This window comes from Pleurodeles waltl, chromosome 8, assembly GCF_031143425.1.
Source record: "Pleurodeles waltl isolate 20211129_DDA chromosome 8, aPleWal1.hap1.20221129, whole genome shotgun sequence".
NCBI classification, from domain to species: domain Eukaryota; kingdom Metazoa; phylum Chordata; class Amphibia; order Caudata; family Salamandridae; genus Pleurodeles; species Pleurodeles waltl.
In genome coordinates, this window is record NC_090447.1 from 452,264,802 (window position 1) to 452,278,489 (window position 13,688).

At 46.7% G+C, this 13,688-nt stretch overlaps 1 protein-coding gene across 1 annotated transcript in view; it reads left to right on the plus strand.

The window, feature by feature from the left end:
- Positions 1–13,688, plus strand: part of EIF5B (eukaryotic translation initiation factor 5B) — a 675,161-nt gene that overhangs the window by 62,518 nt on the left and 598,955 nt on the right. The window contains exons 2-4 of the mRNA XM_069204389.1: positions 1,079–1,204; positions 1,297–1,378; positions 8,039–8,720. Coding sequence (XP_069060490.1) covers positions 1,079–1,204; positions 1,297–1,378; positions 8,039–8,720 — 890 coding nt within the window. The remainder of the gene's footprint in view (positions 1–1,078; positions 1,205–1,296; positions 1,379–8,038; positions 8,721–13,688) is intronic.

Here is a 13,688-nt window from a genome sequence, read left to right on the forward strand (position 1 = left end):
CAGTAGAATGATTACTGGCTTCCTGCCCAGTCTGAAGGCGAAACTCCAGACTGCAGCATCAGTCCTGGTGAGCTCAGACTTTTTCACAGTTAGCAGGAAGCTCCAACGCAACTTAGCGTCCAACATGACACCCAGGTACACGAAGGCTTTAACCCTCAATAGGGTATGTGTTCCTACTTCGAAAGTTTGTGTCTTGGTGGTGCTTTGACCGACTACCATCGGTAGTCAGGTCCAACTCCTCCATAAACCCAGCAAAGGTGTTTATAAGGGCATGTAGACCCCTAGCAGTCTTTTCAACGAGTACTGCTTCGTCTGTGTAGAGCAGGACTGGCAGCTACTGAGCTCCTGTCTGTGGGCAGGTTGCCCCTGTGTCCACCAGGACTTGTTCAAGTTTATTGATATACAAGGTGAACAAGAAGGTGGCCAAGATATACCCGTGCCTGGCACCACATCTGGTTTTAAAACTACACATACAGCGAGAGTTGTTATTGTATCTAACAGATGCAAAGGTATGGGCATGGAGTTACCTCAAGAAGTAGACTATATCCCGACCCACCCCCGTGTCACTTGGGCACTTCAACCTATTGAACCCTGTCTCAGTCTTTGGTGGAACCCTTCCTATCTCAGAACTCTTAACTCGTACAGCTCATCACTCTTCAAGTGAGCATCTACAAGTTACATTGACAGCACACCCATATACCACATACTTTACTTTGCACACTTAAGATGCCACACCTATCTTATTAAACTGTGCATAACAAAACACCAGCTAACCACTTGAATCTTGCTAATGTAACTGTTCGTACACTTATAATAGTGTGTCATATGGTTGCCTCCAAAACACATTCATTGTTCCTTGGTCTTGAATCTCTCCTAGTTTATGGGTATGGCTGTATGTGTCATTCCTGGAGCTCTAATTAATCAGACGTGAAGTCTCTCTTATGACAGCACACATCACATTTGCTCCACTAATGAAACTGTATTTTAGAAAAAAAGTTTTCCCATTCCTATTCTTGATGTTCTTCCATGATTATGTTTGGCTTTACCAAATGTGGCTTTAATCTTTTTTTGATTCTAGTGCCAAGGATGATGTCGACCTTGATGCTTTGGCTGCTGAGATAGAGGGAGCTGGTGCTGCAAAGGATCAGGAATCCCAGAAATCAAAAGCCAAAAAGAAGAAGGAGCGGAAGAAGCAAGATTTTGAGTAATCTCACTTTCATATCTTTTAAGTCCTGTACAGTTTTCTGCCTTGTAGTTTTAGTGAATAAACTATACATGTTGTTGTTTTCTTTGTAGTGAGGATGATATCCTGCAAGAGCTGGAAGAACTGAGTCTGGCTACTCAAGGCGGAAAGTCTGAAAAAGAGCCTGCTTTACAGGTAAGATTGGTAGGAGTGAGATAGGGTTATTATTGTAGTTCTGTAAGTCCTTTATTGGCAATACAAAGGTGTGCTGAGCATCACCAGCCCATAGGATTCGAACATCTTTAGTGTAGTCTATTTAAATATGCAATTTGTAAATCTAATTAGGCAGGAGGCATGGGTGCAATTTGAGACTTCAGAGCAAAAGGGATTTCTGGGGAGGGACTGTAAAAACGCGAAAAAAAGCATTTAAAGAAGTGGACTCGATGCTTGTCCTACAGGCAACTAGAGTACCATGCAGTGAAGGCTCAGCTGAGGGCTCAAAACACTGAAAAAACTTGAAGTATGGGAATACTCCTATACCCTAAAGGGGGCAATGAGGCAGTCATTAAGTACTGCAAAAGATGTGAAGGGGAGAGAGCTTGGAAAGTCAATAGAAAGCTATGCAAGAGGGCTACCAAAAAACTCAGGAAAGTCATCTCAGTACAAAAATGGTTTGAGAGTAAGCGATAAAAAGTGTAAAATCCGGAGCAGAGAGATACCAGAGATTATTATAAGAGCTAGTTAAAACCAGGCACATGATTCAAGCATTGAAACAGCACAAAACAATGGCGAGGGTTCAAAAGATGTGGAGGGTAATGCCAGGGTAACGAATCAACGGGCCAACAAAAGGAAATGAATATAGAAGAATAGTTCCTATAAAGTAACAGCTGTATACAGCTGTACACTTTTTCAGCAAGGCAGTTGGTTTACTTGAATGGTTGTTTATGATACCATGACCTGATATATGACTTCAAATGTAAGCAGGTGTGGAGTGTGAGTCGGTGAAGGGCCTTCACAATGAGATAGTTGTCAGATTTGCGCTGATCAGTAATGAGGTGGGTGGGAAAATGAAAGGCAGTTTTTTTTAATGGTTAGTATAGAATCAGGTTGCTTATTGAAATAGTACTAGCATTATGGATATAATCCCTGTGAAAGAACTTGTGTATGTAACTTCTAGGATGACAAGCACTGTAAATTGAGCCCTACTGTCAAAAAGATGCAACTTCACTATGGCACTGATTCCCTTCTCTTTCAGATGTTTGGGAACTAACTGTAGATATTTTGCCTTGAACACCAGGGGATGGATTGGTAGCAACCATTCTTCACTTGAAGTATTTCCACGCAATTAAAGGAAATTTACTGTGGTCTTGGGCTCACCTTCCCAACATTCGTAGATCCCTAAACCAGTAACCAAAAGAAGAACAGTTTAAGAGGTGTTACGTAATCTCAGTTGGGCCCCACTCTGGCATATGAGTTTTGGTTCTTAACAGCTTTTATATTAGTCCCTTGGTTCCTGACCGTTTAAGCTATTACAACTAGAACTATTTAAAAATGTCCACATTTTCCAGTGGTTAGGAGTCTGGTTCTGCTACAGTTTTCTCAGGACAATAACAAGTAACTCCTTTTCCAGTTTGGAAATAAGCAGTTCTTACTGTTGCACGTACTGGGATCAGATGTTCAGACTTGTACTGTTTTCCCTCTAATGATGCCTAAGCTCAAGAGTCTGTTTTTCTTTTCTTTTCTTTTTTTTTGTTTCCTAGAATTCTCATTTTTATAAGTTAACTCCGTGCTTTAGTCAAGTTTGAAATTCCTGCCTTATTTAAAATCTAAATGTAGCTCCTTGTTTTGAATACTTATCCTTTGGAACTTGTGGTCATCGGGGGCTAATCTGTGTTCTTCAGTCAGAAGAACAAATGATCTGTAGATTATCTTTCTGTGACTCTGTATTATTCTTCAATTGTCAGCCTTTCCGGCTAGCTTGATTTCTTTTTTGGATGTTCACATGAAAAAAGATTTTCCTCCTTTCTTTGGTCACTGCCAAAAGGAGTTTGTGCTGTGGCTCTTTCATTGCTGCCAAACATGACTTTTTAGGTCTTGCACATAAAATGGCAATAGGCTGTTGTAGGAAGTTGGCTCTGTATATACTATCTCAAGGGTTCCCCTTAGAGATTGATAGTGGCAAAATTAGATAATTCTAATGCTCTATTTTGTGGTAGTGTGGTCGAGCAGGAGGCTTATCAGAGGGTAGTATTAAGCATTTGTTGTACGCACACAGGCAATAAATGAGGGACACACACTCAAAGGCTTATCTCCAGGCTAATAGTTTTATATAGAAAAACATATTTTCTTAATTTATTTTAGAACCACAAGATTTTAAGTAAATACATAAAATGCAAAGTACTCCACATAGGAAAGTAAGGAACTTTGAATTAAAGCAGTAGTACACACAGTATAGGTTAAAATGGCAATAAGCTATTTTAAAAGTGGACACAGTGCAAAAATCAACAGTTCCTGGGGGAAGTAAGTAAGGTTAAGTTTGAGGTAAGTGAAGCACTTACAAGTTCAGTTTCCTGGGCATAGGCAGCCCACCGTTGGGGGTCCAAGGCAACCCCAAAGTCGCCGCACCAGCAACACAGGACCAGTCAGGTGCAGAGGTCAAAGGAGGGCCCAAAACACATAGGTGCCTATGGAGAACAGGGGTGCTCTGGTTCCAGTCTGCCAACAGGTAAAGTACCTGCGTCTTCTGAGGGCAGACTAGGAGGGTTTTGTAGAGCACTGGGGGGGGGACACAAACAGGCACACAAAACACACCCTTAGCGGCACAGGGGCGGCTGGGTGCAGTGTGCTTAGCAGGCATCGAGTTTTCGGTGGAAATCCATGGAGGGACCCGGGGGTCACTCCAGCGATGCAGACAGGGCACAGGAGGGGGCTTCTTGGGCCAGCCATCGACTGGGCTAGGCAGAGGGCTGCCTGATCGTCACTTCTGCACTGGAGGTCGGTTCCTTTCGGACCTGGGGGCTGCGGGTGCAGTGCTTGGTCCAGGCATCGGGTCCTTTGTTCCAGGCAGTCGTGGTCAGGGGGAGCCTCTGGATCCTCTCTGCAGGCTTCACTGTGGGGGTGCATGGGGGCCGTCTCAGGTTACTCAAGAGGTCACAGTCGCCTGGGAGTCCTCGCTGCAGTGTTGGTTCTCTGGAGCTTGAGCCAGGGGCTTCGGGTGCAGTGTGTGAAGTCTCACGCTTCCGGCGGGAAGAGTCAGTTCTTTAGAAGTTGCTTCAAAGTTGCAAAAATGTTGCTGTTGGTGAACAGTGTCTCTGTTCTCGGGAGTTTCATGGACCTTCGGTTCAGGGCAGTCCTCTGAGGCTTCAGAGGTCGCTGGTCCCTGTCGGATGCATCACTGTGCAGGTTCTTTAAGTCTTGAGACAGGCCGGTAGGGCTTGAGCCAAGTCAGTTGTCTGTTGTCTCTGCAGGGCTTTCAGGTCAGCAGTCCTTCTTTGTGTAGGATGCAGGAATCTAATTTCCTGGGTTCTGGGTCACCCCTAAATACTGAATTTAGGGGTGTGTTTAGGTCAGGAGTGCAGTAGTCGATGGCTACTGTCCTAGGGGGTGGCTACACCCTCTTTGTGCCTCCTCCCTGAGGGCGGGGGGCACATCCCTAATCCTATTGGGGGAATCCTCCAAACTCAAGATGGAGGATTTCTAAAGGCAGGGGTCACCTCAGCTCAGGACACCTTAGGGGCTGTCCTGACTGGTGGGTGACTCCTCCTTGTTTTTCTCATTATCCTCTCCTGCCTTGCTACCAAAAGTGGGGGCAGTGGCCGGAGGGGCGGGAATCTCCACTAGCTGGGATGCCCTAAGGTGTTGTAACAAAAGGCAGGAGCCTTTGAGGCTCACCGCCAGGTATTACAGTCCCTGTAGGGGGAGGTGAGAAGCACCTCCACCCATTGCAGGTTTGGTTTCTGTCCTCAGAGAGCACAAAGACTCTCACCCCAGGAACTCGTCTCCGTGGCAGGCTGGCGCAGACCATTCAGTCCTGCACTGAAGGATTGGGTAAAATACAGGGGCATCTTCTAAGATTCCCTCTGTGTGCATTTTGTAATAAATCCAACACTGGCATCAGTGTGGGCTTATTATTCTGAGAAGTTTGGTACCAAACTTCCCAGTATTCAGTGTAGCCATTATGGAGCTGTGTAGTTTGTTTTGACAAACTCCCAGACCGTACACTTAATATGGCCACACTGTACTTACAATGTCTAAGAATGGACTTAGACACTGTAGGGGCATATTGCTCATGCAGCTATTCCCTCACCTGTGGTATATTGCACCCTGCTGTAGGGCTGTAAGGCCTGCTAGAGGGGTGACTTACCTATGCCACAGACAGCATTTTGTGTGCATGGCATCCTGAGTGGGATGCCATGTAGACTTTGCCTTTTTCTCCCCACCAACACACACACTCTGCAATGGCAGTGTACATGTGTTAGGTGAGGGGTCCCTTAGGGTGGCACAGCATGTGCTGCAGCCCTCGGGGACCTTCCCTGGTGGCAGGGCCCTTGGTACCACTGGTACCTTTTACAAGGGACTTATCTGTGTGCCAGGGGTGTGCCAGTTGTGGAAACAATGGTGCATTTTTAGTTCAAGAACACTGGTGCTGGGGCCTGGTTAGAAGGGTCCCAGCACACTTCTCAGTCAAGTCCGCATCAATATCAGGCAAAAAGTGGGGGTTAACTGCAACAGGGAGCCATTTTCCTTCAGCTCTCACCAGACAGCAAAAGCTATCACGTAGCATACACATATACATCAATACCTATACGAAAGGGGCTTTTGAAAACACCCCTTTAGTCATTGGCTGATATAGTTCAGCTGGGAGTAGTCACTGGCTTGGAGGGCTGTCCATAGTCAGTGGTATCGGTCCACAAGATGTTGCAGATTTAACCGTTAGAAAATTGTGCCTCACACAGTGGAGGTTATGGCCCACTCTGCCCTCACTGTTTCCAGCCCCCCAAGTCAGTTCACCCGGCTCACTTTTCTGCTGCCCCAAGCCCTCCTAATTTGTGGCTTTGCCAGTGCTTGTTGATTTTAGTTCACAGTTATTATCAAAGTTTCTCACTGATACAGCCGATATCTCGTAGCGCCTTGTGGTGGGTCATTGTGCAGGGTAGAGACCACAGAAATTGTGCCGCCATCTAAAAAGTAGTTTCTTAGTTAATGTGATGTTGCATTCAGTCAGCGTTTTATAAACAGGGCATTTGATTGCCCTTTTTAGCAAGGTCTGTGCTACTCCAATAGCACAAAATGAAAAACAAATATGTTTGACGTAAGTCCTTTGCCATTTTTGAAAAATGCAAAAAGCTAGTCCTTTTCTTTTATTTGTCCCTGTCCGCTTAACCCCATGTTAGTGAAGTGCTGCACCTCAGTGACTTCTATCTTAAAAACCCAGTGCAATTTATTAAACTATTACTATGGCAACAATTGATGGCCTTTTTAGTGGGACGATTAACATTTTTTGAAGTATTTGCAATTCAAGCCTATAGCATGAAACCATCAACTTAGGCAAAATAATGAAAACTTGTCACTGGAAGTGGGATTGAACCCTCCCAATGTTATTTCTGAAGTTACTAGTTTACATAAAATTCTGTTGGAAATCGTCTGAATTAACCTTATTTATTTTATCAGCTTCAGTACATCCAAAGATCTGCCTGCCTACTTATCTTGCAAATGCTTTTTCTATCATTCCACCTCACAGTTGCCATACTTGCCGGGTCTGTCTTATCTTTTGAATGACGCAAGTGGAACAACTATTTTTTTCTGCTGTAACAACTTCTGCTCACAATCCTCCTCATGAAAAGCTTTAAGAAGTTTTGGTTTTTTCAGCGTGCCACTGACTGTATAAACTGGCTCCTGATACTTCACAAATTGCTCAGCCTTTATGTTTTCTATTCCACAGACTATGATCACCGCCTTTTGATTGTAAGTCTTTTGGTACACATTATTTCTAAATCACTTTAGGCTAATTCTTCAACGTGACTTTGTGGGCAACAATTGTACCTCATGCTTAAGATCCAGCTTCAAAGCGTAGCAAGCGACAAATATGGAGAATAGATAATGCCCATTAATAAAGAGATTGTTCTTAGGCAGTATAGGATACTTGTGGAACAGAATTATTTGTGAATAAGAACCTTTTGTGGTTAGTATGGGGAAATAGTGGTAAGGTTTAGAGAAGTTATCTAAATTCCCCAAATGAATTATATTTACTTGCAGATTAGCAGGTTTTGGACTTTAAGTGATAGTAGGTGAACAAGGGCAAGGCTTGTGAGCTACGTTCCAGGGCTCTGTACATTCCACCAGTTTATGCCCTTAATCTTGAATTTGTTGGGTGCCATCTCAAATGAGTTGCAGAACGGGAATATCTTGAGAGCTGCCCTGTATTTGAAGGGCCGACGAAGACTTAGGTTCATGGCACATACACAAAGGTGAATGTGATTTGGGGGACTTAACAAGGGTCTCTTCAAAGCAATTTAGTTGATGGGCATTGTGGTCTTACTCCCAACACCTTTGTACAAATGTAATGTCCCTTGGTTTTCACTCCACCCCCATCAAATTGTTTAACATACTATTGTGTGAATAATAGACCTTGTAGATGTGATTTTGTCTTCAAATTATTGTGTCCATACTTGTCAGATTAAAAGTAAAAACTGTGAACAATTTAAACAATTGTTGAGCTGTTACCAACAGTTGAACTTGTTTGTCAGCATTTCTCTAGAAGTTAACATTCTAATGTGCCAATTGAGTGGTTAGTTTAACACTTTGATGTGAAGTGGCAAGTAAACAGGTTTTAACTTCCTGTTTTTATATTGTCAGAAAGCAGAAAACGAAGAACCTGCTGTTCAACCACCCAGACAGGACAAGAAGAAGAAAGGACAGAAGGGCAAGAAAAGCACTTTAAATGATGGCGATGACAGCGATGACATGGACAACAAAGATACAAAGTCAAAGAAGACCCAGAAACCAAAAGAGGAGGTTTCTGATGATGACAGTGATTCTAATAATAAACCTGGTAAGAGACCTAAAGGGAAAAATCAACAATCCAACAAGATGGATCTTTCCGAGGAAGATGAAGCTCCTTCTAAAAAAGGTAAAGAGCAAAAGAAACCAGACTCCTCTGCAGGGAGTGGTGATGATTCTGATGAGTTTCCACAAACTAAAAAGGAACAAAAGAAAAATCAGAAAGGCAAGCCACTCCAGCAAGCTGACAGTGGTGATGAGGAAGATGAATCCTCATTCAAAATGAAAACTGTGGCACAGAAGAAGGCAGAGAAAAAAGAGCGGGAACGAAAGAAACGCGAAGAGGACCGGGCAAAACTGAAAAAACAGAAGGAGAAAGAGGAAGCAGAGAGTTTAAAAATTGAACAGCCAAAAGCAAAGGATCTTCCAAAGCCAGGACAAGAGGAAGCCTCTCAGAAAAAAGAGCCAACGCCCAAAATAGCTGTAGCTCCTGCTGTTGCCTCAGAAGAAACTGGAGAGGCTGCCGAGGCTGCTGAAGGTCTGTAATTGATATAGGTATTTAATTATCTTCATAGTGGTAGTTGTGTATAGTTGTGTTTAAAAAAAAAAAAAGTCAGCTATGTTTTCTGGGCATGTTTTGTAACTGCCTGAGTACTGGCATATAATAGACACTATTGCATACTGAGAAAGTAGGTGTCTGATGAGGCAGAGTACAAACTAGGATTTATTTCCTAGATTTGTGAGTAGGATGTAACACACGGTCCTTGGAGTATGACCATGGCACATTTAAACAAATCTCACAAATTCTGCAATGGGCTCCTTTTCATTGTGGTGTAAGATGGATAATGTGTACCTGAGAATATGCAGACTTGAAGTTGCTGCCGTTATTCCACCAGTGAACTCCTGGCTACACCACTTCAAGCTTTCCTACTCTTAAAAAGTGTGGGATGGGTTTCAGGAAGGCCAAACTTGATAATTTTCTCTAGTAATGCATTTGTCAGCTTTGTTATGTGGTGGACCTGGTCCTATAAACCTTTTCAAATATGTTACAGTGGGGACATCAAATTAGGATTCTGATGGATACAACTACCTGTGGATTCCTCACCTAATGAATACTCCCATTGCGCCAGCACTCGACGGAAATCTTCTTCCTAGCTTCTGCACGTCGACGAGGACGTCACATTTGCCCACGCGACGCCGTCTGACGTCATACAGGCAATAAGAGGTCCTCGCCGACGTCAGTTCCCTTTTTTCCGTGCCATTCAAACGGTTATCTTCGAGGGAGCTACTGTTGCTGTTCGACAGTTAGTGTGTTTTTTTTTTTTTGGCTGTGTTTTTTCTCTGAGATTACAATGTCGCAGAGGAAGTCCGGTTTTAAGCCCTGTCGTGAGTGTGGGGGCAAAATGTCGGTAACAGACCCACATTCTGACTGTTTTTGGTGTCTAAGTTCCGATCATGATGTTGGCAGGTGTGATTCATGTCAGCATATGAATCCAAAGGCCCTGAAAGAGCGCAAGGCCAAGCTTTTTATGGCGAAGTCGAAAAAGAAGGAGAAGAGTCACCATCGAAAATCCTCGTCACCGAAGTCTCATCAGTGTCATCGGGACTCCCGGCGTCGTCGAGAATCATGGCGCCGGTCAAGTAAAGAGAGGTCTCAGTCGAGGTCGCCATCGACACGGCGTCGGAAGACTTGGGAGGTCAGTCACTCCCCATCCGTCGACGCCGTTGCCTTCTCCATCCTCACCGACTTCGCCCGGGTCTTCGGGCCAACCGTCTTCAGTGTTTGAGGTTCCACAGCCTCAAATGTTTTCTCCGACGTTACAGACGTCGAGGCCGGCGTCGGTGTCGCCTTCGATCCAGGCACCCCAGTACCCGGCTTTTCCGGCCCCTGGAGCCGATAATACCGCATTTTTAAATGCGATGTTCTCCATATTTCAGCAGATGGCTCCAGGTGGTGCACCGGCCAGGCCTTCGGGCCCTTTGGCTTTTAACATGGGTGCTCCGGCTCCGCTGCGACCAGCACCCTTTCTGCCTGTTCTCCCCCTGGGGAACGTGGGCTCGGCGCCGGTGTCGGCTCCGGTGGCTCCAGAGACTTCAGCTCCAAGAGTTTCGGCTCCAGCGGCTTCGGGGTTTCGGCCAGTGACGCCGTCTAGGCCTTATACGACTCCAAAGCAGTCTTCTCTCCATCCGACTCCTAGTTCGGCGCCGAAGGTACCTGTGGCGCCTGCAGACCCGGCGTCGGACGGATCCGGAGATAGGCGTCGTTCTTCGACATCTGCTGACGACATGTCGACGCCGAGGATTGAGGAGAGGCTGCACTTGAGGATGCTTGCTCTCCGTCTCCTGGAAGAACAGGAGTACCAGCAGAACCTGGAGGAAGGAGAGATTGAGGACTCTCGTGAGGGTCTCCATGGGCTGGATACGGCTAGTGGCCTAGATACTTCCCCTGAGTGGGACTTGTCATCTCCTGGGGAGTATACAGAAGAGGCAGCCACATTTTATGCTGTTATAAGGAAGGCAGCTAACTTCTTGGAACTGCCTTTGCCGGTGACTGAGGCGAAGCAGAATCTGTTGACAGAGGTGTTGCACCCGGCCTCTACATTAGCAGAACCACTTTTGTTGTTCAACGAGGCGCTGCTGAAACCTGTTTTGGAGGTCTGGAAGAAGCCGGTGTCTTCACCAGCTGTCAATAGGTCTGTGGCTAGGAGATATCGGGCTGCACCGGCTGACCCTGGCTTTCTTACCAGACATCCAACACCTGAAAGCTTGGTGGTCCAGGCTTCCTGCTCGGCAAGATCTGCGCCTGGGTCTTTTCCATCTGTGCCATCGGATAGAGACTCCAAGAAGATGGACATGGCATCCAAAAAGGTGTTCTCGGCATGTAGCATGGCGTTCAAGTCCACCAATGCTACGTGTATTTTAGGGAGGTACATTTATGCTCTGATGGACAAAATTACATCTACGCATACGGAGGACCCTCAAGGGCTATTGAATCTGGTATCGGACGCTCAAGCTGCTGCAACTCAGGTTATCCAATCTGGGTTGGATACAACTGACTCTGTGGCTAGAGCAATGGGTACTGCTGTAGTTACGAGGAGGCAGGCTTGGCTTCGTAACTCAGGGTTTTCATCAGATGTACAGTCGACCCTGCTGGACCTCCCTGTTGATGGGGACAAGCTCTTTGGTGCCAAGGCAGATTCGGCCTTGGAGAGGTTTAAGGAGAGCAGGGCCATGCTAAGTCGCTAGGATTGCAAGCCACTTCTTCTGCCTTCTCCAGATTTTTTAGGAGGTTTCGAGGATTTGGTCGTGGCTCCTCCTCCTCCTCCTTTCGGGGGAAATTCCAGCAGCCTACCTCTTCTCTCTCCTATAGATCTTTTAGAGGGAGGGGTAGGGTCCGAACCAGGGGAGCCTCTCAGCAGCACTCTGCCTCTTCCTCTTCCTCTGGAGGGGTGCAGCAGGGGAAGCAGCCTTAGGCTTCCACCAATTCCCCCTCACTCTTCTCCTGTAGGGGGGAGGTTACTGTATTTTCTCCACAAGTGGGAGGCCATCACATCAGACTCCTGGGTTACCAGCATTGTGGGAAAAGGCTACACCCTTCCCTTTCGGGAGTTTCCGCCCCCATCCCGCCCTGCCCATTTTATTGTTCAGAAGAACACCTCCTGTTGTTAGAACAGGAGGTTCAAGTCCTCCTTTCAAAGGGCGCGGTGGAGTTGGTTCCAGAGCAGGAAAAGGGGCAAGGTTGTTACTCAAGGTACTTCCTGATTCCCAAGAAGGATGGTCGGTTGAGACCAATCCTGGACCTGAGGATTTTGAATTGGTTCCTCAAACAGGAAAAGTTCAAGATGCTGACCCTAGCTCAGGTGCTTTTGGCGTTGAACAAGGGAGATTGGATGGTGTCTGTCGACTTGCAGGATGCTTACTTTCATATCCCGATACTCAAGTCGCACAGGAAGTATCTCCGGTTTGTGCTGGGGTCGCAGCACTATCAGTTTGCGGTCCTCCCGTTTGGTCTTACTTCAGCACCTCGAGTCTTCACGAAGGTGATGTCGGTGGTTGCAGCAGAGCTCAGAAGGAAGGGGATAGCAGTATTCTCGTACCTGGACGACTGGTTGATCAAAGCCAAGTCCCCGGAGCTTGTGTTGCATCATCTACAGTCGACAACCCAGTTGTTGTTCGACCTGGGCTTTTCGGTGAATGTGCCCAAATCTCACCTAGAGCCCTCTCAGCGCCGCCTGTTCATATGGGCAGTACTGGATACAACATTGAATCAAGCCTTTCCTCTGCCCCAGCGGATTCAAGACATTCAGGCGTTGGTTCCAATGTTTCAAAGTGGAGCGGTCATTCCAGTCCTCAAGGTCCTTCGTCTGCTCGGTCGGTTTGCCTCCTGCATACTGTTGGTCACGCATGCTCGCTGGCACATGAGGGCTCTTCAGTGGTGCCTCCGAGGGCAGTGGTCTCAACACAAAGGAGATCTCGAAGGTTCTGTAAAGATCTCCAGAGATGCTGCCACTGATTTGAAGTGGTGGATTGCGGGCGAGAATCTTTCCCGGGGAAGGCCGTTCACGCAGCCTCCACCAGTGACCACGGTTATAACGGATGCTTCCACTCTAGGGTGGGGAGCTCATCTGGGGGACCTGGAGATCAAAGGGCTTTGGTCTCCAGAGGAACAGATGTTTCATATCAATCTGTTAGAGTTACGGGCTGTACGTCTGGCTCTCAAGGCCTTCCTCCCATCCCTTTGCGGTCAGTCGGTTCAGGTCCTGACGGACAATACTACTGCAATGTGGTATATAAACAAACCGGGAGGAGTGGGGTCGTACCTTCTCTGCAGAGAAGCTCTTCGGCTATGGCCCTGGGCAAAGGACCATCAGATTTGCTTGGTAGCAAATTATCCTGCCGGTGTCTTGAATGTACGTGCGGACAGTCTCAGTCGACATTTCTCGGCCGACCACGAGTGGCGTCTCCATCCAGATCAAGTCTGTCTAATCTTCCAGATGTGGGGGGTTTCCTAAGATAGATCTGTTTGCCACCCGGGAGAACTCGCACTGCCCGTTATTCTGCAGCCTCCGGTATCCGGTGCAAGGAGCGTTGGGGGACGCGTTTCAGAGAACCTGGTGCGACCAGTTGCTTTATGCGTTTCCCCCCCATACCCTTGATTCCTCGAGTGTTGAGGAAAATTCGCCAAGACCGGGCCCAAGTAATCTTAATTGCTCCGGATTGGCCAAGGAGGGTTTGGTATTCCGATCTTCTCCAACTCTCACTGTGCCCTCCGCTCCGTTTTCCTCTCAGGGCAGACCTCCTCTCGCAGTCGCAGGGGCAGGTTTTATACCCCAACCTCTAGAGCCTGCACCTTCATGCCTGGAGATTGAGCGGGGCAACCTGAGTTCCTTTTCTCTCCCGCCTGATGTAGTGGATGTTATCTTAGCGTCCAGGCGACACTCCGCTAAATCTATCTACGCTAATAGGTGGTCTAAATTTGTGGTATGGTGTGGAGAGAGGCTGATTG